This window comes from Eschrichtius robustus, chromosome 3, assembly GCF_028021215.1.
Source record: "Eschrichtius robustus isolate mEscRob2 chromosome 3, mEscRob2.pri, whole genome shotgun sequence".
Taxonomy (NCBI): domain Eukaryota; kingdom Metazoa; phylum Chordata; class Mammalia; order Artiodactyla; family Eschrichtiidae; genus Eschrichtius; species Eschrichtius robustus.
In genome coordinates, this window is record NC_090826.1 from 2,226,276 (window position 1) to 2,249,417 (window position 23,142).

A 23,142-nucleotide genomic window follows, 5' to 3' on the forward strand; every position below is an offset into this window, starting at 1 on the left:
AGGTATCACTCGTCTGGCCAGGTGCCCTGAGCTGGGGAGCGGCCTTTCTCCCCCTAGGGCTGGCGGAGGCCTGCGGGTATTTATAGACCATCTGTGGAACAGCCTCTCTGCACCAGCCGCCTCCCAAAATGGGCAGATTTGATCAAATGAGGCAGTGCTCTTCCCCCTCAGCCTTGAAAACGTCCCGCCAAGCCAGACGACCAGGAAGGCAGAGCCGTTAATATAAATAGATATTGTGATTAAAGACACGATCATCTGCGGGCCAGCGCTCCCAGCTAGAGCCACATGACATCAGGCAGCGGAGGGTGTGCGGTGAACAAGAAACGCACTGAAATCATTGTTTCCACTGGGGCTACATTTAGGAAGCAAATTGTCCTGCAGAGAGAGAGACACACAGCGTGTGTGCGTGTGTGTGTGTGTGTGTGTGTGTGTGTGTATGTGTGTGATCATTCCTCCCTTGCTGGTTAGAAAAACAAGAGCAGAAAGAGAAACTGGCAGTTGGCCGGCACTCAGCTCACAGGCCGTTGGGAAAATGGCTGAGACTGGGTCCCCAGGGCCTCTGGGTCCTGGCGTTTGGCCTTGGCCGCCACCACCCTCTCCTGTTAAGAGCAGAGGCTGGCGTCTGGCAACCAGAGCTGGTGCGGCCTCTCCATCCCAGTTGGGAGAGGTTTCCATTTTCTCAAATGTGGAACTAGCCCTCTCCACGTGGCTCCCCTCCCATCTCCACCTTCAGGCCACCCCCAGACGGTGACCTCACACAGCCAGGACCCGTGCTCCCAAAGCCCAGCCTCCGGGACTAAGAACCCCAAGGGGCTGGTCCCTCCTGAGGCCTTCCTGTCCTGGGTGCAGGTCACAGGGCCTGGGACAGAAAGAGGGGGGAAAGAGAGAGCATTTTAAGCTTTACAAAGTAGGAGACGTAGCCCGGGGGTCGGTGTTTCCCTCGCCCCTGCTGGCACAGCGTGGCTGACGTGGCAGGGAGGGCGGACGGGCGTTCTGGGCGGCTGGTGCAGCTGCAGACTTGATGGCGTGCCACGACTTTGTTTCTGGGAACGATTTTGAAGGCCTTGGCGCCACATGGCAAACTCATGGGGGCTAGGAGGGCACAAAGAGCGTCAGGGCCCCTTTCTCCAGCGGAGAAGGTTGAGGCAGCTGGAGACCTACCCAGGCCAGCCCAGGGACCCCAGGGAAGGCACGGGAGTGTCCTCGCCAACCCGTGCCGGTCACCAGAGGCCAGTCCCAGGTAGGGTGCACGTGCATCTGTACATATGTGTGCACACGCGCGTGCGGGCACACATGTATGACGTACACACCTGAAGTACAACGTACACACGTGTGTGAACATGCACACTCGTGCACGACATGTGTGTACACAAGCACACATGTGCCCGCGGACACGTGTGCGCACATGCATGCACACATACACATGTGAGCACGTATGTAGGTACTCACACACAGTGACACAGATGCCCGCGTGTGCACGCGCGCACACACACACACACACACACACACACACACACAGATGCTCACGTACCTAAGCACACGCTGCTCCGGTCCCCGAGGCCGGAGCGCCCCGGTCCCACCCCCGGGACCCTGCAGCCCAGGGTTTCCATCATTTCATAGCTGCCGGTCTTCGCTTCTGCTGACATTTCAGGTGAGGTCTGCCACAAGTCCTACACGCAGTTCTCCAACCTGTGCCGCCACAAGCGCATGCACGCCGACTGCCGCACGCAGATCAAGTGCAAGGACTGCGGGCAGATGTTCAGCACTACCTCTTCCCTCAACAAGCACCGGCGCTTCTGCGAGGGCAAGAACCATTACACGCCGGGCAGCATCTTCGCGCCGGGCCTGCCCCTGACCCCCAGCCCCGTGATGGACAAGGCCAAGCCACCCCCCAGCCTCAACCACGCCGGCCTGGGCTTCAACGAGTACTTCCCCTCCAGGCCGCACCCGGGGAGCCTGCCCTTCTCGGCGGCGCCCCCCGCCTTCCCCGCGCTCACGCCCGGCTTCCCGGGCGTCTTCCCTCCGTCCCTGTACCCCCGGCCGCCCCTGCTACCTCCCATGCCGCTGCTCAAGAGCCCCCGGAACCACACGCAGGACGCCAAGCTCCCCAACCCCCTGGGCAACCCGGCCCTGCCCCTCGTCTCCGCCATCGGCAGCAGCGGGCAGGGTGCCGCGGCGGCCGCGGGGCCCGAGGAGAAGCCGGAGAGCCGCCTGGAGGACGCGTATGCCGCCAAGCTCAAGCCCCGGGGCAGCGACCTGTCAGACGGCAGTGACTTCGAGGACATCAACACCACAACCGGGACCGACCTGGACACGACCACGGGCACGGGCTCCGACCTGGACAGCGACGCGGACAGCGATCGCGACAAGGCCAAGGCCAAGGGCAAGGCGGCCGCGGGCAAGGCCGAGCTCGGGGGCAGCGCGGCGGCCCCCGGCGCCCCGAACAGCGTGGGCGAGGTGCCCGCCTTCTACTCCCAGCACTTCTTCCCACCGCCCGAGGAGCAGCTGCTGACAGCGTCGGGCGCCGCGGGCGACTCCATCAAGGCCATCGCGTCCATCGCCGAGAAGTACTTCGGGCCCGGCTTCATGGGCATGCAGGAGAAGAAGCTGGGTGCGCTGCCCTACCACTCCGTGTTCCCCTTCCAGTTCCTGCCCAACTTCCCCCACTCCCTGTACCCCTTCACAGACCGCGCCCTCGCGCACAGCCTGCTGGTCAAGGCCGAGCCAAAGTCGCCCCGGGACGCCCTCAAGGCCGGTGGCCCCAGCGCCGAGTCACCCTTCGACCTCACCACCAAACCCAAAGAGGCCAAGCCCGTCCTGCCAGCGCCCAAGGCGCCCCCGGCCCCGGCGTCCGGCGAGGAGCAGCCGCTGGACCTCAGCATCGGCAGCCGGGTGCGGGCCAGCCAGAACGGAGCGACCCGGGAGCCCCGCAAGAACCACGTGTACGGCGAGCGCAGGCTGGGGGCCGGCGAGGGGCCGCCCAAAGCGTGCCCGGCGCAGCTGCCCCAGCAGCCATCCCTGCACTACGCCAGGCCGTCGCCCTTCTTCATGGACCCCATCTACAGGTATTAACATGCCCCGCCCTCACCCGCTCTCCAGAGGGGCCGCCACCCAGGTGGGCCGCCAGGCGGGCACCGCGGCGGGAGGGGACGCGCTCGCCTGCCCCCCCAGGCTTCGTCCCTCTGCCTTTGCGGCTTCAGCAGGCGCCTCGGCTCTGGGGTGTCTGTGCCACTTGGGGTCCATGCCCGGCTCGGCCCTTTCCTGGGGTGGGCCCCTGGTGGGGTCTCCTGGGCACCCCTGGCTCTCTTTCACTGGCAGCCACTGGGTGACCCCCGCCGTCCTCTCTCGAGCCCTTACCTCCCCCCACCCCCGGCAGCCTGCCCTCAGGCTCCACCCCAGACACCCGCCTGCTGGAGGCTCCGACCACCTTCTCTGGACAGGCTCTGCCCACGGCACTCCTGGCTCTTCCCACTGCTTCACCATCCCTGCTTCCCTGTGTCTGCCCCACAGCTGGGCTTCTGGTGGCCCAGGGGAGATCAGAGGAGGCGCTGCTGGTCCCCAGTGGGAGGAGGGGGAGGGAGGAAGGAGGAAGCTTTGGAAGGTTTGCCAAAAACCAGTGTCCCCTTCCGCTGATATCTTCCCAGTGAGGGGCCAGTTGAATCCCCCTCCCCGGCTGCTGGGCACGGTTTGATCAGGCGGGTTTGTGAGGTGAGAGGGGTCTGACCGCCCACCACACGTGTCCCGGGGTTGCTGGGCAGGCTGAGCCCTGAGGAGGGGGCTGTGCCCGTGGACGGGCCTGGGAGGGGGGCCTGGAGGGGCAGGCAGGCAGGCATGTTGGCTCAGCCCCTGATACAGGCCCACGGCTCTGTGTGGGAGGGGCCCGTGTGGACACACGTAAGTGTGTCCACACGGGCATTCAGGGAGCATGTGGCCGCCTTGAGGGCTTGCGTGCCTGCTATTCCCCAGGGGCCACGCAGGGCCTGGGGATGGGTGTGCAGGTGAGGTCACCTCTGCTAAAGGTGCAGTGGAAAGAAATGATGGCAGAGCTGCCAGCGAGGGAGATGGGCCGGCCTCCTGCTCCGCCCTCTGGCGCCGACTCGGGTCCCCGCCCTCCGGCGCCCACTTGGGTCCCCGCCCTCCACGCTCACCCGGGGCCCTGGCCGGCCTGTGTCTGCTGCCGGCCCCGTTTCCTGCCAGGTCCTGCTGGCGTCATCACAGGAAACATGAAAAATGCCCCCCTTGGGTCTTTCTTTAAGAACACGCCATCCATAGATGGTTTGCTGACAGCGGCTCATAGGGTTTCTGGGGTGAACATGGCCATCAAAGGCCCAGGGAGCATCTGCCAGCTAGAATAAGAATCTCCGGGACCCACGGGGAGCCAGGAGACACCTGGGGCTTGAGGGAGGATGCCCCCGGGAGGAGCCGCCCTTGTGCAGAGGATGGGGGCAGGATTGGAGACCTAGGGAGGGACGCTTCTAGTCGGGCCTCCGGAGTTGGAGCCAGCGGGCCTGCAAGAGGCTCTCGGTTAACTGTTCCTGCTCAGTCCCTGGCCTCCTCATGCACCCCGTCCCAGCTCTCCTCCTGGACCCCAACCCTTCTGTGCCCCTCTCCTCCCCCTCCAGGCCTGGTTTAGGGCCTTTTCCTGGAAGCTGGGGGAGCAGCCAGTCTGGCCCCAAGGCGGGAACTGGCCGCAGGCGCCCCCAACCCGGGTCCTGTCCGAGCTCCTCCGAGACCCGGCGTGTGCTAGGCTTTTGCCCTCAGGATTTAAAGTGCAGTGGCTGGTGGAGGGGCTGCCTGGCCCCCAACTTTGTACACAGGCACCAGCAAAATGCCTGAGAGTGGATTAGCTCCAAATTTTCTCCCCACCGCCCCCCAAGCCCAGTCAAGATAAGCACTCATGGTGTCGGGAAGGTTCCTCTCCAAGTGAAGGTGTGGGTGACTGTCACTGCCTGTTAACAGGCTGGCCCAGGGCTAGGGGACAGGGTCCCCTCAGCTCCTGGGTGGTTCTGGGGTGACTCCAGCAAAACTCCCCACAGGCCACGCCCCAGCAGTGACTGTGGACATATACCCACAATCCTCCCTCCCCCAGGTTGGAGGAACCCTAACACCGCCAGGCTGGCAACCTCCCAGCCCTCCAGCCCCTCTCACCGCCACGTGCTGCTGTCTCTGCAAGATGGGCTGGGGATGGTGTGGTGACAAAAGCCACGCGCCTTGGAAGAGCACGTGTCCACTGGGGTCTGTGGGGTCAGCTGACGGGTGTCGCTGGGAGCAGCCCGCTGGGCTGCCGCTAGACACAGAAGTCGGGAAAAGGCAGAAGAAGACATTTAACAATCCCCCACGTGGGGCCCCTTCCTCTCGGCCCACGCCACCCCCCCAGGGGGCCTTGTTGAAAGGCCAACTCAGTCCAGCTTTGAACAGGGCCTCTGCTAAGCCCTGCAAAGCGAGGTGCCCCTCAAGCCAACTTCCCACATGGAGACCCCCTCCTCCCCTTGGACCCGGCTTGTGGTCTCGGTGGGGTCACCTGTGGCCGCCTGCGCTCTGCGGGGTGCCCCTGCCCTTGCGGCCATCCCTGTCCTGCTCCGGTCAAGGCCCCAGCCAGTCCCCTGGGGGCAGAGCTGAGCCTAAGAGGGATGGGAGCGTGGCCCTGGGCGAGCGAGGTGGCGGGTCACTGCAGCTGTGGCTGCCTGTGGGGAGGTGGCAGGCCTCCCCAAATCCCACTTTGTAAATCTCGACACCCCCCCAGGGGAAACTGAGGGAGGCGTCCTTGGGACAGAGTAGAGGAGGGGTCAGGGAGAGGAGGGATGGCCACCTCCTCCGCTTGTGACTGACAGTTGTCCTGGCATTTGGGCAATGTTCTAGAATTATCACCTCCAGCAGCTGTCTTGAGGTTTTAGGTAGACCCTGCCTGGCTGCCGCGGGGAGGCCCCGCAGCCTCCCCAGGATAGAGACCTACCGGTCACTCACGTGTATCCGCCCAGTCGGGCAGAGCGCCCGTGCCATGGGCCGGGAGGGAGAGGGACGTGGGGTGTAGGCGGCAGCCCCCCTGTGCTCCACATTCTGCTTCGGGGGAGCCCTCGCTGGGCTGACAGGCCAGTTGGCAGAGGCTGGTGCACGCGGGCCCTTCAGAAGGTTCCTGGCTCCAGCATCAAGCGTTCGTCACGTGCCTGGGTGCCAGCAGCTGGGGGGGTGGGGAGGGGGGCGGACGCTGGGGAGACTCGAAGGGCTACAGACCTGGGCATGGTGATGGGGAGCTCGTGCTCGGGCAGGCAACCGTGAGGCTGGGTCACAGATGTCCCCACAGCGTCAGGTGAGACGTGGCCACAGGGGACATGGAAGCTGGGCCGCCATGGTGACCCCCCACCTCGTGACTGATGGGGCACGGGTGGGCGCCCAGAGGGGCGGGGGCCACAGCCCCTCCCCACCCAGCGCTGGGCCGCTCGGTGGGGTCCGTAACCCTCTGTGTTGCTGTCCAGCAGGGTGGAGAAGCGGAAGGTGACCGACCCGGTGGGAGCCCTTAAGGAGAAGTACCTGCGGCCGTCCCCGCTGCTCTTCCACCCCCAGGTAAGGCCCAGCCAGGGGCCCCAAGGTCCGTACGGGCCAAGGCGCGCACCCCAGGCGGGTCTCCGCTTCCCGTTCCTGCAGACCCACGGGTCCCTTTGAGGCTGGGGAGGATGGGAAGGGCCAAGACAGGTGAGGAAGGAGGGTGGTCCTCTGTGGGGGCACCCTGTGGGCCCCTCAGAGGCAGCCAAGGACCCCGGTCCACAAGGGGCCCCAGTGACCTGTGGCTCAAGCTCTAGGAGGGGGAGTGAACTTGCATGGGGCGGTGGGCAGCAGCTCGGATGGAGCGAACCCAAGAATTTTGAATGTAGGGAGAATAGACACGAGAGAGCCGGGGAGGCGTGGACGCCAGCAGTCTCTCTGGTACGAGGGACTTGGGGATCCTTAAGGGGAAAGAGCAGGAGAAGGGCCTGAGTGCAGGGGGGCAGAGGCAGGGGGCAGGACAGCAGTAGAGGGACTGGCGTCGAGGGACTGGCGTCGAGGGCCGGGCGTCCCGGGGGCAGTGGGCAGGGGGACCACCCTCACCCGGGGATGCAGAGGGTGGAGAGGCCGCCTGTCAAGACTAGAATCAGGGGTCTGGGAAAGAGAACCCCCAAGTCTGGGCAGTGGCCGCAGACCCCACCAAGCCTACAGGCACCCCTGTGTCCCCCTGGCCACGTCCTCCCAAGGGGTGGGCGCAGAGAGGTGGCAGAAGAGGGGGTGAGCAGCGGGGCCGGCGGAGTCCCCCTGATTCCCTGCCCCGGTGCCCACCTGTCCTCACTGCTTGGGGCCCAGCCCCCGCCCCAGAGCCACGGGCCTCCCCTGTCCCAGCCGGAGGGGCCGGGGGCTGAGCTGTGGGACAGGCCTGGACCCAGACTCGAGACCCGGGCATTGTTCTCCTGCTCCGAGTTTCCCGCCTGGGACAAACCCCGCGGTTTGTGGAACCTGCGCCCTGCCTGGGTTCACAGCTAAACTTAGAGCCTCCCATTGTCTTGCTGGGGCCTCGGAGTTTGGTTAAGAACTTCCCCTGATTTCCTCGGGACCGGCTGGAAAAAGCCGGCAGGCCAGCCAGGCACATCCTGTGTTTGTGTTTGTGCGGGAGCTCGGCCGGGAATATCTGATCAGGCGGAGAGGGCCAGGCAGGCCGGACCCTCCCAGGCCTGAGGAAGAGGGGCCTGGCGGGGGGCCGGCTGCCCATTGTCCCTGCTGCCCGCTCCCCCCACCTGCCACCCCTGCTGCCTGCCCGTGGGCCCAGAGCCAGGGGTGGGGGCGGGAGAGAGGACTAGTAAGTCACCTGATTAAATGGTCTGAGGTCAGACCATCACTCGGACAGGAGAAGTCATGGCCTCTACAAAGTCTAGGGGTCACCACTGCACGAAGCTGCATTGGTCAGCTGCCTGGCAGGACCTTGCCAGGGCCTTTCATTGCTGAGGCCCGACGTGCAGGTGTATAGGGTGCAGGGTGAGGCAGTCCTGCCAGCCCACTGCCCCTCACCACCTCTGGGGTCCTGGGGAGTCTGGGGTGGTGGAGAGTCCCAGAGCCTCCCATGGCTGTGGCTAAAACTGAGACCCAGAAGCAGATGGACAGCAGTCTGTATGCCCAGGTCCCATCGTCCAGGCCGTGGAGGGGCTAATGAGAGGCTGGACGGCAGCTGAGGGCCAAGGCCATGCCCATCTGTCCATCAGTGGGGATGGGTGGGGCCACCCATGGCTGGAAGCATTGTGTGCATCTGATGGGGAGCGTGCCTGCCCCACAAGGATGGCGAGGCCCAAAGCCCTGCAACTGGGCAGAGCTGGCCAGGGCCCAGGCGGCAACCCAGGGTCAAGGGAGGCCTCAGCCACTAGGTTGGACCCCATTTTCTGTTTGTAAACCCCTTTCTGGTGTCTTATTGTAACCAGTCAGTTGTTCCCCAGCCTAAACCTTGAGGGGCTCGGGGCATAATGAAAGCTCTTCCTTTTCTGGTCTCATCCCAGCCTCCCACGGGGCCTGGCTTGCAGCGGGCACTCTCTGGGGGAGAAGTGCTGCTGAGGCCTGTGCAGCCCCCTCCCCTCTCCTGTCCCCCAGCCCCAGGGCCTCAGGGCAGAGGGGCAGCCTGGGATTCTGATCAGAACCCTGCCCACCAGCTGGAAATGACCAATGCCAGGAGGAGGTGACTCCCTTCTCCTCCCCAGGCAACGCCTTGGCATCTGCAAGGAGCAGAGAGGCAGCCCCTCTTGCCCGTGTCACCGTGTCCTGTGCCGTGTCACGTTGGAGTTATCATTCCGAACATTTAGTTAGTGGAATCCAACCTTAGGCTGTTGAATTTCCTTTTAGCACTTTGCCAGCAATTACGGCCTGCTGCCACTAGGTGCTGGTAGTGCCTCAGGCTCGTGATTCATGTTTTAACCTGAGATTGATTCAGGTAGCTATCAATTTTTTACCACTCCAAAAAAAAAAAATTGGATGTAATTCTGTCTTTAACCCAAACTAGCCATCAGGAGTGCTGGCCGGGGGTCGAACCAGCAGGGCCTTGCTGGCTTGTTTCAAAGTAAAGGGCTGTGTAATTGCAAGTGTCGGCAGCCTGCATCACCCACGTCTCAGCCAGCACGGGTTGGCTGGGGAAGTTCAGTGGCGGCTCCCCCAGCCTAGACACTGGACTGTGAGGGGCTTCCAGGCAAGGACAAGAGCAGGGCTGGCCGCAGAAAGGGAAAGAACCCAGCCCAGTGGTCAAGAAGAAGGAGGAGGCCACGGGTTCCAGTGACCACCTCCTTGTCCTGGGGGCCCGTGACGTGCTCAGTCATCCAGGACCCCCAGATGCCCGTGGGGGCGGGTTCCCGTGCGTCAAGAGAGGGGGCGGCTCGGGGGCGCCCCACAGTCTCTCCCGCTCTCCTGCCAACAGATGTCAGCCATCGAGACCATGACGGAGAAGCTGGAGAGCTTCGCGGCCATGAAGGCGGAATCCGGCGGCTCCCTGCAGCCCCTCCCCCCCCACCCCTTCAACTTCCGGTCCCCGCCCCCGACGCTCTCGGACCCCATCCTCAGGAAGGGCAAGGAGCGCTACACGTGCAGGTGAGACGCTGAGAGCCCCTGGGGCGGCCCCGGCACAGTGGCCACAGGTGCAACGCCGGCCCGTGAGCCTGCACTTCCAGGAGAAAGCTCTCAGTCTCAGCCAGGGTACAGCGTGGTAGCAACCGATGGCCCGTTGTCCCCTTGACGTCATTCCCCAAAGATATGCACGTGCCCCCCACCAAGCTGTGCTCCCGTGAGCGCAAGAAAGTGCGACCTTGGCCAGCCGGTCAGAGTTCGCAAGGCCGGAGGCTGAGGCGCCGCGGTCAGTGTTTAACCACAGCTCTGGGGGCCGGTGGGGAGCCCACTGCTGGGGAGAGATGGTCCGTCCCCAGGTGCACGGGCTCGTGCAGGCCGGCCCTTGCCGGCTCGGCCAAGGCTGGGCTCCGGGGCTGAGAAACTGCTTGGCGGCGAGGGGGTCGCGGGGGGACGGCCCCGAGTGGGCCAGGGTGGGCCGGTGCCGTCTGCTCAGTGGTGCAAGTCCAGCTCCTCTGTGAGGCTCCGCTGGGCCCCGGGGCTGAGGAGAGACTGAAATGCAGGGTGCGCAGCCAGGCCACCGGCCCCCAGGGGTGGGAGAAACAGTACAGGAAAGCACCTGGGCGCCCGCGTCTCTGGCGGCACGTCTGCTTCACGCATCCCTCCCCCGCCCCTCCACTCCAGGTACTGTGGCAAGATCTTCCCCCGATCAGCAAACCTCACGAGACACCTGAGGACGCACACCGGGGAGCAGCCGTACAGGTAGGAGCCCGCCTGGTAGGGGGTGCAGGCTCCTGGCGGGCAGGACGGGCAGCGGGTGGGAGCCAGCATGCTTGCACCAGCTCACTTCCTGCGCCCCTCCCTCCTGGCCCCTCAGCCATCCTGCGCCCAGGGGCGCTGTAAAGGTTAGGCTACCGGCAGGTTCCCATCTACTGACCCAGAAGGGTGCCCAGGAGCAGCCCTCCCACCTGCCGCGGGGGTGTCGACTGGAGCAGAGAAGCCAGGCCCAGGGGTGGTCTGGCGGGGGAGGCCTCAGCCTCACCACCACCCAGCCCACCTCCGCTCACCTCACCACGGCCGTCAGCCATCGCTGACCTAGCCCTGGGCAGGGGACCAGGGCAAGCGCCTAAGGCGGGGTGGGCTGGTCTCAGAGAAAAAGGAGCTCCATGCAAATTCGGGTCCCGCCCAAGCTTGGGGCGTCCTGAGGGATTCCTTACATCCCCCTGACCGCCCTGGACGGAAGCCGCCTCTGCCCCCAACCTCGCTCCTCGGTGCCTGGGCTCCTGCCTGCAGAGGTGTGAGCACAAGCGCATGGGGGGTGTGAGAGCCAGTGCATTTCGTGTTCACAACTAGTGGAGGCATCACCCCATTTCAAAGACTTGGAGCCCCAGGCTTAGAGACGCCCCTGACCTGCCAGGGGTCCGAGATCATGGCCATGGTAGTTTACCATTCTGGCCTTTCCTCTTGGTCCCTGGGGCATTTGTCGGGCAGGAAGAGAGCTGAGGGTAGTGCCCTGCATTTTGGGGACCCCACCCAGGGGGGACCCTGCGAGTCCCAGGGGATGGTGACCATGAGGCAAATTGGGGAAATGCTGGTCCCAATGCCAGGACGACATTCTGGGCTGTCTGGTGAACAGCAGCCATCGGCAGTAAGGGGTTTGGTGTGGTTTTAAGTTGGCAACATGAGATTCCTGTCCTCTGGCCGCCGCACAGAGCAGGGAGTCACCCACCGGCCCTGGAGATGGGGGGCATGTCCCCATCCCTCGGCCGGGCGGCCACACAGGGCCCCTGCAAGTGTCACAGTCACCATGCCCTGTCCTGGCCGGGTAAGCGTCAGCTCACGTCGTCTGTTCAGTGCCCTCGGCCTGCCCACAACACACAGCCCCCCGTTCCCCTCAAAAAGTGACTTACAACTTAACAGAGGCTGGTGTGGCCTGGTTCCCTCCCTGAAAAGGAGCCACGTGTGTTTTCTGTAAGGGAACCAACTTCTGGACAGTGTTGCGCGTAAGAGCCCCTGGGGGGTCGGGGCCGTGTTTATAGAAGGGTTTAATTATCATCGATTTCTTTTGCTCTTTCCAATCTGTGAGTTTCGACGTGGCTAACAATGATTGCTTTGAAAGTTTGCGCTGCAAATCCTGACCACGTCTGGTTCAAGGCAGCCTACGATGAGGAGTTTGGGGTGTGGGACTGTGCTTGTGACGTCACTGAGGCTTCTGGGCTCACTCTGTGAATCGGAAGGGCTTGAATTGGAGAAGGAAAATGTGCAGGTCTGTCCACAGAAGCCCGTTGCCGGCCCAGGCCAGGTCTGATGAAAACCGCCCGCCGCCTGCCCGGAGCCCACGTGTGTGCGCTGCGTGTGTGCCAGGACAGGCCCGGCTGTCAGGGGCCCCTCGCAAGCAAGAGAAAGACAGACTCCTTAGTGTGACTGATACGTTTGCTGGAGAGGAGGTCACACCTCTGCCCGGCCCAGCCCGTGTCCTGGCTTAGAGATCTTTGGGTGAAGCAGCAGGGCCAGGGGCAGTTGATGGCACATTCCTTCAAGCTCCAGCACAGAGGGTTTATTGAGATGTGGGAGGAGAGATATAAAAATTGGATTGGGAACGAGGGGGGCCGCTTCCTTCATCTGTCCTGGCAGCCGCCGTGCTCAGGGGTCCCCCCAGCTGCTGCCCAGGGGTGGGGGGCCTCGAGTCACACTCTGGATGCGAGCGCTCGTGGACTGGCCATGGGCTCCTGGCGGGACCTGGGATTCTGGCTTTAAGGACGCTCCCCTCCCCATCTGCAGTGCGTTTCCTCCCTGGCTCCCCGTCTCGCTAACTGTGTTAAGTCAAAGCACCCAGCAAGGTCCTGTTACCGTTTCCGTCGGGGCTACGGGTGGCCCATAGGTGTCCTTTCTTTGCTCGTTTTATTGTTAGGGCTGGGTTTCAAAACCTCTTCTTTCTTTCCTTTCCCGGCTTTTACAAAGACCAAAGGCGTTTCTCCCTGTGATGGCTGGTGTGGCCCCATTGGGTCCCGGGGAGGACGCTGCCAGCCCCCCAAGGGCCATTTCACATCCCCCCCCCACGTGGTGCTGGGTCTCTACCACGGCTGGCTTTCCCAGGGCGGTGGCAGATGCGGTCACAGCAAGGTCCCCTCAAGGCCCTTCCTGCCCGCCGCCGTGGCCAGCCGGTCTTTGCTCTCCCACTCCTGCTGGAGCGCGATGGAGTGTTATTTTATACAGCTCGGCCATAAATTTCACTAGCCACTTGTCAGCTTATTTACAACGCAAATCCCAGCTGCTCTGAGAGCCCGGCTCCCTCGCAGCCCTGGGCTCACCAGTCCCCTAAATTTCAAATGTGCTTCTCTGGGCCATTTATTTAGATTAGGACCAGGAGAGGGCCAGATTCAGGACTCTGCGACCAAATTGAATGCGTCGCTACCCTCCCCAGCCCCTCCCAGCCCCGCAGAGGTTGGGGGTGGGAGGTCTCAGGTCTGTGATGAGCTCCTCGTCCAATCCTGTTTCGTACTCAGGGTTCCCACTGCTCTGGGATAATGCACGGCCGCTGGTGGAGCTTGCAGAGGGTCCCTGAATTTCCAAAGATACAGGAAAGGAAGGCTAAGCGTGCAGGCACCTGTGTAGACCAAGGCGGGCACACCACGCAGCCCGTGTGAAGCCTGTTGGACAGGGGACAAGCGCCCAGACCCGGGCTGGGGCCAGCTTGGCCTTGCACTCGCCCTACGGGCGAGCCTGGCACCACTGGGGGTGGAGGGTTTCTGTAACTTCGGGGGTGTGCCGGGGGCAGAGTGGGGGAGCGAGACGGTGCAGGCTGGGATGTAAAAATCCTCCTTTCTGGGCCGTTGGGAGGGGAGCGCCAGGTCAGAGGACACCTGAGTATCTCTGCTCAGCCCAGCCAGGGAGAGGGCTCGAGCCCCAGCCCAGCTGCTCTGGCACCGCAGGCTGAGAAAGACAAGATAGCCACCTTCCCGGTGCTGGCAGCCAGGACGTGGGTCCAAGTCACGAGGCTGTGGGAGGACCGAGGCCCCACATCCCAGGGACGCCCAGGGGCCCGGAGGCAGCTCAGCCGGCCCAGCAGGCCGGCCTGGCACCGAGGAGCAGAGAAGGCTGAGGGCGGCTCAGGAGGAGCCCAGGGGGTTAGCGTGCAGATCACGGACGGCTCTTAGCCCGTCTGCTGTGGAGGGAGCCAGCGTCAGCCTGGCCTCAGGCAGAATTTGGACGCTTCTGGAACTGAGTAAATGAAGCCCCGGAATCACACCAGGGGAGCCGTCGGGGCTCCCTCTAGCTGGGCCCCTCTCCCCAGGGGTTATCCCACAGGACGGGAGGTGGGGGTAACTTGGAGCCTCTCAGCCTACCAGGACAGAGCTTCATAAAGCTGCCACCCCTTCGAGCAAGGAAAGCTCAGCTCCTGGGCCCCGGCGGCGGCTAGTGGGGGCCTCAGGCTTCCTTCCTCGGGGGCCCTGGGAACACTGAGGTTGCCCAGACTCCCGGGCAGGGCCGGCCTCTGAATGTCAAGTGTCAGGCGGGCACCTCGGGTTCTGGGTGGGCGGCACTGGGAAAGTCCCCGCCAGCCCGTCCCCAGATAGGAGGCCAGGGCCCCAGAGCGTCCTCAGGCACGTCCCCGTGCACATGACCGAGCGCTCGTGACCAGTACGCTGTGCTGGAGCACGGCCACTGGCCCCTGTAGGAATGCCAGGCCGCGTCCTCAGGACAGGTCCCCACGCCTTCCAGCCACGCCCTCTGGGTGAACCTAATGTCCCGAGCTCATGCCCCGCTGCACTGGCTGCATAGACTCTGCCTCCTGAAGGGCTCGGCCAGTCAGCATTCTACCGTGCTCACCTCTCTGCTTGTCGCTCCGTGGAAGCTCGTTCCCAAAGCAGGAAGAGACCTGAGCACAGGGATGGATGTTTCGGTGCACCTGTGCCTCTGAGACTTGGATGAGCATCCCTGGAGGAGTTCTGAGGCCAGGTGCACACGAGCGTGCCCACCAACACGTGTGCACATACACTGCACACGCACCCGCAAGCGTGCACATGGCCACACGTGTGTGCAAGACGCTGAGACGCACGCACACGTGTGCGACTGGAGACCCCTGAGCCGGAGTGCCTCTGCCATGGCCCAGCTGGACGTGCAGAGCGGGCGGGAGCGGTGGACGGCCTTGGCCGGGACTCCTGCCGCCAGGAGGAGGTGGCAGTGTCTGCAGAGCTGGCGGCTGTGGGTCCTCCATCCCCCGGCCTGGCTCTCTCTCTCTCTCTCTCTCTCTCTCTCTCGTTCTCTCTGCTTGCTTCTCAGGGCCGGTGTCACTCAGGCCCTCGCTGTCAGTTCCCCTGGTGATCACCCTCTCTTTCCCTGCCCTCGGGGCCACCAATGGTGGTCGTGAAGGCTGTGCCCACACGAGGCCCCACACCCATGGGGACCTGCACGTGGCAATCGTGCCTCATGGCAACTTCCCGTCAGTAAAGCGCTTTGCTCTGGTAAACTTGGGGGGTCACGACAGTATTCTGACAACAGAAGCATCGGGAGGAAAGAGCGTCTTTTTCTAATTTCCCAAGTGTGCCGTGCAGCCTGGCAGGGGGTGCCCCTGCAGAGGGGCTGAGGGCACCCCGCACTGAAGGGGGTCCGTGGACGGAGGCCACCTGACGGGGTGAGGCTGGGAGCCCTCTTCACCTCAGGGCAGTCAGTGAAGGATGCTCGAGAGAGTTGGGGCAGCCCCCGCGCCCTGTCAATGGACTGGCCAGCTGAGGCCCCAAGGGAGATGCGGTCCGCCCAGGGACCTGCGAAGAGGGGCCGGGACCAGGCCAGGGTGCGGTTCTCCGCCAGGGGGGAAGGTTGCAGGCAGCGGGTCTGGGCTCCTCCTTCCCAGGAAAACCTGCCAGGAGCATCTTTCCTGGTGCGCGGGTGCCCCCTTGAGGCTGCTGGGGGCACGCCGCCCTCTGCCGTGGACCACCAGGCCCTGGCCTCCGCGCTGGGCGGACCCTGACAGCAGAGAGGGCGAGAGATGAGGGGAGACCCTGGAGGGCCCCGGTGCTGCCTACCCAGGGGCACAGGCCCCAGAGGGTCCCCCCCGCCTGCTCAGGGCACAGTCCGACACCATCTGCCGCCGAGGGGTCTGGGGGGGAGCCCCCACTTCCAGGGGCAGCTTTGCCAGGACCGCCTCCCAGTGGCCTGGGGGTCTCCTCAAGGCCGGGGGCTCCACTGAGGCGCCGTGTCTTACAGGTGTAAGTACTGCGACCGGTCCTTCAGCATCTCCTCCAACCTCCAGCGGCACGTCCGGAACATCCACAACAAGGAGAAGCCCTTCAAGTGCCACCTGTGCAACCGCTGCTTCGGGCAGCAGACCAACCTGGACAGACACCTGAAGAAGCACGAGCACGAGCACGCGCCAGGTGGGGGTCTGTCCGGTGGGGAGGGGCGGGGGGAGGGGGGGGCAGGAAGGGAACACATGCTAGTTCTGTGGGAAAGCTTGCAGTCACCCCTCAAACCATTTTCATTAAGGAGAATCTCGTCCTGTTGGGTTTTCCTAAGAAGTGGGTTCCCTAAGACCGCCCCAAATGCGCACCCTGCTTGGCTGCCCGCCCCGTTACTGGTGCGCCGTGGAGGGAGGGGCTCAGCTGAGGGACGCCCTCCTCTCATGCTCCCCCCTCACTGCAGTGAGCCAGCATTCGGGGGTCCTCACGAACCACCTGGGGACCAGCACCTCCTCCCCCGCCTCCGAGTCGGACCACCATGCACTTTTAGATGAGAAGGAAGACTCCTATTTCTCAGAAATCAGAAACTTTATTGCCAACAGCGAGATGAACCAAGCAACAACGCGAACAGACAAACGGTAAGAAACCCATCCCGGGGCCCCAGGAAGGTCTGGGCTCTGCATGGTCACCTGTGTGGTCACGCCCACAGCAGGGTCCCCCGTCCCAGCACCAGGGACCCCAGGCCCACCGCAGAGGGCGAGGCCCGTGGGCTCTGCAGCCAGTGTCCGTCCCAGCCCCCTCTCTGCCTCGGTTTCTCCACCTGCAGAGGGTGATTAGAACAAGCACCCTGGCCTGATGGCGTGTGTCACACACTCAGTGCAATGCCAGCACAGAGGCCTAAATGGCACAGTTTGGCCTCACGGTTAAGAGACGTGCAGCCAAACATGGGCCAGGTGACGGCTCCTGCCACAAGATCTGCCACGCCTCTGAAACTCCAGGACATTCTTATTTAATCCGAGGCACAAAAGGTTTCTTAGCAAGAGTGCTGCCCCTTTAAATACACACACACAGAGGCAGAAGAATGGCAGAATTGGGAATTCAAGGATACGGAGGATATTCTGCATAACCTCCACCCCAGGGCTCAGCTGGCAGAGAATCAGAGATGCCCAAACTCCAAGAGTCCTCAGGGATGTGCTCCCCTAATTCTGCAGAGGCCCAGAAGAGTGGGTGGGCTGTGGCTCTGCGGCCCCAGGGCCCGGGTCCCTCCCCACCCATCCCCAGCAAGGTGACGAGGGTCCCCCAGGACACCCAGCTCCCCAAGAGCCTGTCTGTTCCCACATCACTGGTGCCCCTGGGGGCAGAGCAGGGGCACCAAAAAGACCTGTCAAATCTGCAAATGGGCATGACATGACACTTGGACTGTTTCTGGCTCTGCTAAGTCCTGAATCTATGCCCGGGAAGGTGATCTCACCTGGCGCCTGGGTGGGCTCAGAGGAGGGGACGTGGGAGAGGCTGGCCACGGGCTGCGCATCCCAGAGCCCTGGCTGGCAGTGGAGACCTCACTCCTGGGGGCAGCCCTGCCTGCTCTACAGCCAGCAAAGTGCCCATGTCCATCCTTGGCTCTGGGCGCATGCTATGGTCTCATGGGAACCCAGCCCCTGCCATCCGCTCCCGGCGTGCGGGGTGCGGAATTGTGCTCACACAGCACCCCACGGCTCTGAGAGCTGCCGTAGTTCAAGCTCTGTGATCTCCGCCTTCAGAGAAAGTCACGGACCTGAGCACCCAGGGGCCAGGCCACGAGGCACGTCCTGGCTGTTAAAGACTCTCCCTTTGTGCCCAGGGCAAAGCCAGACGAGAACTGACAAAGACATGCCCGGGGTGGGCGGCCGTGCCGGGCTGGCTCCCGCACCTCAGGCTTGGGTGGCAGGCCCAGCTCGCAGCCACGAGGGGGACGCTCCAGGAGAGCCAGCAGACAGAGGGGTTGTCCCCAGAGGGAAGAGGGGACGGCACCACCCTAACCCCACGGAGCAGAACGCTTCAACCAGGGCCCCTGCGTGGTGGTCAGTGGCGCTCAGAGGAGGCTGGCCTCACGTCCCTCAGAAGGCCAGGGCAGAGCCACCCTGCCAACCCAGGCCCTCGGCTGGCCCCTCCTGCTGACGCTGCATCCCGGGAGCCGGGGGCCACCGGAGGTGCCTGCACGTCGTCGTCGGAAGTGGAGACCATGGTCGCGGTTGACGTTTGTCGGCTAATGTGCGGAAAGCGTTAGGATGTTGGCGGTCCTGTTAGGGGCCAATACTAACATCATCCAGAACCAGCGTCTTTCTCTTGACCGTCAGTGAGGATTCAGGGCCTGCCAGGCTTCCTGGCCCTACAATCCCAGAAACTCCTGGGCTGAATCCTGTCCCCCCAAATTCCTATGTTGAAATCCTAAGCTCCAGCACCTCAGAGTGTGACCTTATTTGGAAATAGGGTCTTAAGTTGTAATTAGTTAAGATAAGGTCTTACTGGAGTCGGGTGGCCCATATCCGATAGGACTGGTGTCCTTAGAAGAGGGGGAGATTGGGACACACACGCACAGGGAGGTACCGTGTGAGGACGACGCAGAGATCGGGTGATGTGTCCACAAGCCAAGGAGTCCCAAGCGTCGCCAGCAGACCACTGGAGTCCAGGGGAGGGGCCGGGAGGAGAAGCAGCCCTGTGACAGCGGGATCTGGGACGTCTAGACTCCAGGACAGGGAGGGATGGATCCCCACTGTTTGAGCCGCAGCCGTGCTGCTCTGGTACGGTGGCCTCGGGGAGACTCCCCCACCCCAGGCAGCTGTGTGGAGGCCTGGACACTCCTCCTGGTGTCCTCTCTGTCCGAAGCCGTCTCCAGCCAGACCCCCCGCTCTGTCCCTGCCGTGTCCGCCCCTGTACCCACCCAGTGAGCTCTGGTGCTTGATGCAGGCCTCCCACCTATGAGCAGACCCTCTATGCAGGGCGGGGCTGGGGACGCAGAGACAAAGCGCTCAAGGCTGCTGCTCCTACAGAGAGAGGCTTATGTATAAACCTGCACAGAGAGCTCAGGTTTGCTAAACTGACACACAGGGCTTTGCGCTGATCCGAGCCCCGGGGCCCAGGGCTCCCCACCTGCGCTGTGCATCAGCCCTCAGCGTGGGGCCTGTTCTCACATCCCTGGGAGGGCGTGGGCTCCGAGATGGCAAGCCCTGTCCAAGGGGACCCTGCCACGACCCAGAGTGGGAGGCAGGACCTGGCTCTGGGGGCCTCACCGCGGTGGGCGGGCGTGCACCTGGTGACGAGGGAAATCTGCTGGGGTCCTGCCCGTCCTGGAGGTCAGGTCAGCTCTCAGCATCCGTATACTTCCCCGTGGAAAGAGAAGAAGTGAAGACAGGGACGGCCGAGAGCAGGGCCATCGGGGTCTCCCCCAGCCCAGCCCGGCCCCCCACCCTCTCTGCGTTTGGAGGTGGTGACCACTCGGGGGGGGACGTATCCTCTCGCCTTGGTGCCCCGAGCGGGACCCCGAGTCTCCCCTGACAGCAGTGGACAGACTCCCATGGGCCGTGTGAGGTCCAGGAGGAGTGGGGACCGGGGGCTCCGAACTGGGGCTCAGGAAGCCTGTGCCTCGCCCTCCCCACCCCCCTCTGCCCACGTGCCGGACACCTGCCCAGATGGCCTCGGGCCCAGCCCACCTGTGGCCACAACCCCTGGTCACAGACTTGCAGACGAACCAGACAAAGCTGGTGACATTTTCTGAAGAGAATGTGCACCCTCTCCCTCACTGCTCGTTTTCTGTTTTCAGTCATGAGGACCCGGGGTGGGAAAGGCTCGCCCGGCTGCAGGGACCCCGAGGGAGATGAGGTGGGGTCCGGGCTGCAGGAGAGACTCCCCTGGCGGGTTTCCATCGCTGACAACAGCCCGGTCCGCATGGTCCGGGACCCTGCATCCCAGACGCTCCGTCTGCAGAGGGGCCGCCCCGTCCTCGTGTCCTCACGGTGGGCGGGGAGGAGCAGGCATCCATCAGGGCTGGGCCGGCAAACCTCTCGTGCTCGGAGCCTCCCCGAGGGCACCCCTTGTGCGGTGCCCAAGCCCAGAGCCCCCTTCCCCACCAGGCCGGCCGTGGCTTCCTTCCCTGAACCCCTGAGTGGCCCGGTGTCCACGCCGGCATGACAGGAGTCCTGCCGCCGAGCGGTCCCCGTCCAGCCCCTGCCCGGCCCTCGGCAGTCACCCTTCTCTGCCTGAGTCACTCCCTCCACAAGGATGGCAGCCGAGGCCGAGGGTGCGGAAGAGCCACTCGGGGCCCCGGCTCTGTGGGTTCAGTGACCGTGGCGGGCAGGCTGCCTTCGCAGGGGGCGGGGGGGCCATCGGGGAGGGCGGAGGAGCTGAAGCCGCTGGAGCCGACCCGCTGGCCTCCGGGCGTCTGTGGCCGACTCCCTCCGTGTCGTTTCAGGCCGGAAGTCCAGGACCTGGACGGTGCCCCCCAGTGCCCGGGCCTGGCTGGCGGGAAGCCGGAGGACGTGGAGGAGGACGAGGAGGAGGAGCTGGAGGACGACGACAGCCTGGCAGGGAGGTCGCAGGACGACACCGCGTCCCCCACCCCTGAGCCCCAGGGCGCCTACGCGGATGAGGAGGAGGAGGTGCCGCCCGCCTCGCTGGCCGTGGGCTTCGACCACACCCGAAGGTGGGCCCCGGCCCTCCGGGGGCCCCGCGTGCCGGGGGACCCGGGCGGGGGCGGGGCCGAGCACCGTGGGGGGGGCCTCATTCCCACACCTGCCATCCGCCCAGCGGGACTCACCCTGCTTCCCAGCAGGCGTTCCTACTGCAGGGACTTCTGTGTGCAGGCAAGGGGGAGGCCGGGCCCCAGGAAAGGGGGTCAGGGCCCCAGCCCCCGAAGCTCACACACACACACACACACACGCACACGCTTCCCCAGGCCTGGAAGCAGAGTGGGGGAGGGGAAGGCTGAGAGGGAGCTGGTCCTGGACCCACGGGCCGTGTCCGGCCCTATGGAAGAACCCGGAGCGGTGACATCTGGCCTCCAGCAGGCTGTGAGGGGTGGTGGCTGAGCACCCACAGTTCTGGAAGCAGGTGGACCACAGCCACGTCCCCCAGGTCCCGACTGCTCGCCGCCTCCTTTCGGCACCAGGGATGCTGCCGGCATTCCAAGATCCTCCTGGGGGAGGCCCGTAGATCCCGGAGGCCTTTCCGAGATGGCCCGTTTCCTCCCAGCCCTGAGTCCTGGGAGCAGGAGCCCCGGGCCTCTCCAGAGCCGCCCAGATTCTCGGGAACCGAGGCGTCCCCGGCTGCCCCCCACCGCCGAGACCCAAGCGCCCTGCCTGCTGCCTGCAGTGTGTGCACGTGCTCACCTCCTTCCGTGCCCTCCCTCTGTCGCTCTCCTGCATCCGTGTGGCTTCCGTCCAGGTGTCCGTGTGTCCGTGTGTCTGTCTCCTCGTGCATGTGGCCCGTGGAGATGCCGTGGCGTGCATGCAGGCACGGAGCCAGCCGTGGGGCGTCAGAGAGGTGGCGAGAGGCCAGACCGGCTAACGGCAGGCCCCTCTCCGGTCGTTGGTGCAGGTGTGTTGAGGAGCACCCAGGAGGTCTGTTGGCTTTGGAGCCGATGCCGACTTTTGGGAAGGGGCTGGATCTCCGCAGAGCAGCTGAGGAAGCATTTGAAGTTAAAGATGTGCTTAATTCCACCTTAGATTCTGAGACTTTAAAACAGACCCTGTACAGGCAGGCTAAGAACCAGGTAGGTACCCGCCAGAGCCCACCCCTCACCTTCCCCAGGCTGGAGGGCAGGCGGCAGCCGCGCCCCCTCCACCAGGGACAGCCTTGCCTCTCGCTGTGGCCATCCCATGTCTGCCTGGGGGACACCTCCTGTGCCCATTGCATCGGCTAGAGAGACCCCCAAATGACTGCCCTTGCCCACAAGCGGGGTGGGGCAGGGAGAGGTTGAGGGCAGATGAACGCAAGCGGGACCGTCACGGGGGCGCTCCCCCCACAGTGCTCGCGGACACGTGGGTCCCCGTCCTCGCGTCCCTGGAGGGAGGCGTCCACAGCAGGTGTCCTGCCCTCGTGGCTGCATTGGCCTCCCTCTGCCTCTACCCGAGCAGGGATGATGATAGCCCAGGGTCTTCTCGAGGGACGCTGCCCCCTCGGGGGTCAGGATTGCAAGCTGCAGCTGTGACGGGGTCAGCGGGCACCCGGCTGGCTGGGCACGTCTCGTTCCTCAGCATAGGTGTCTCAGGAGCCTGCCTCCTGCTTCTCTCCGGTCTGGGGGGCTCGGGGTTTCACTCAGCTCTCTGCAGCCCACCTGAGCCTCAGCAAAAGCCGTTTGCGTGTCTGTCTTCGTCTTTTTACTAATGCTGTCCGGAGCGTGACCTCGGGCGGACATCCCCCCAGCCCGCCTGCCCTGAGCGGCCCCCAGTCCCGTCTACTCACGCCCTGTGGGCTAGGCCGGGCTCCAGGCCAGAGGCACGTCTCAGAAACGCTGCACATCGTTTCCCCAGAATATCTGTGTGCTGCCACCATGGTCATCCACAGGGGACAGGCCCCACCAGGCAGGGCCTGAGCCTCGTTGACAGGGTCTTAGCGATAACTACCAGCATTCCCAGTCCCTCCCAAAGAGCACGCTTGCCTGGGAACGCGTGCTGATCACCAGGGGATGCGGAGGCGACTGCAAGGGGGGATGTGCCCCAAAGAGGCTGAGGGTCTTGGTGGCACTCTTCACAAGCCCCTGACAGAGCTCCTCCCACCGTGCCTTCCTCCTCTGTGGCCCGGCCCCCCGCGCCTCTGCCCTCATCTACCTCTGGAGCTGAGGCCAGCCAGAGCGGGTGGGAGGCCAGGAGGGGACGGGGCCGGCCTGGGGTCTGCAGGACCCCTGGCCGCACCGCTCACCTGCCCGTCCCGGGTGTGCCCCGCCCTCTCCCCCACCAGGCGTATGCAATGATGCTGTCCCTTTCCGAGGACGCTCCTCTCCACACCTCCTCCCAGAGTCCTCTGGATGCTTGGCTGAACATGGCGGGAGCCACGCCGGAGTCCGGAGCCTTCAACCCCATCAACCACCTCTGACCACCCCAGGAAGGGCTGGGGTCAGAGTCCAAGCGAGGCCACCACAGGCCCCCGATATCCCAACAGAAATCCCAGCTGCGGAAGATGGAGGCCAGGGCCTCGGGGAGCCGGAGCGGCCCGGGGCCGAGGAGACCCCTTGTCACCTGCGTCTGACCTCTCCTCAGCGTCTGTGCCCCCCGCCACGGTTCAACTTTAACTTTTCCAACGAAAACTCAGAACCCGGAGTCCTTGGAGCCGTCGTAGGGTTTCACCGGCTCTAAGAATTGGTCTTGAGGACGGCGTTCAAGATGGTTCAGCTCACAGTGTCCAGGCGCAGCGCAGGGGGGCTGCTTCGCAG

At 64.2% G+C, this 23,142-nt stretch overlaps 1 protein-coding gene across 1 annotated transcript in view; it reads left to right on the forward strand.

Moving 5' to 3' along the window:
- PRDM16 (PR/SET domain 16) overlaps positions 1 to 22,811 on the forward strand; it is a 321,752-nt gene extending 298,941 nt beyond the window's left edge. The window contains exons 9-17 of the mRNA XM_068537697.1: positions 1,652 to 3,065; positions 6,474 to 6,561; positions 9,416 to 9,585; positions 10,243 to 10,320; positions 15,766 to 15,935; positions 16,201 to 16,375; positions 20,185 to 20,415; positions 21,309 to 21,483; positions 22,671 to 22,811. Of these exons, the coding sequence (XP_068393798.1) occupies positions 1,652 to 3,065; positions 6,474 to 6,561; positions 9,416 to 9,585; positions 10,243 to 10,320; positions 15,766 to 15,935; positions 16,201 to 16,375; positions 20,185 to 20,415; positions 21,309 to 21,483; positions 22,671 to 22,805 (2,636 nt within the window). The 3' untranslated portion in view covers positions 22,806 to 22,811. The remainder of the gene's footprint in view (positions 1 to 1,651; positions 3,066 to 6,473; positions 6,562 to 9,415; positions 9,586 to 10,242; positions 10,321 to 15,765; positions 15,936 to 16,200; positions 16,376 to 20,184; positions 20,416 to 21,308; positions 21,484 to 22,670) is intronic.
- Positions 22,812 to 23,142: the final 331 nt, after the last annotated feature.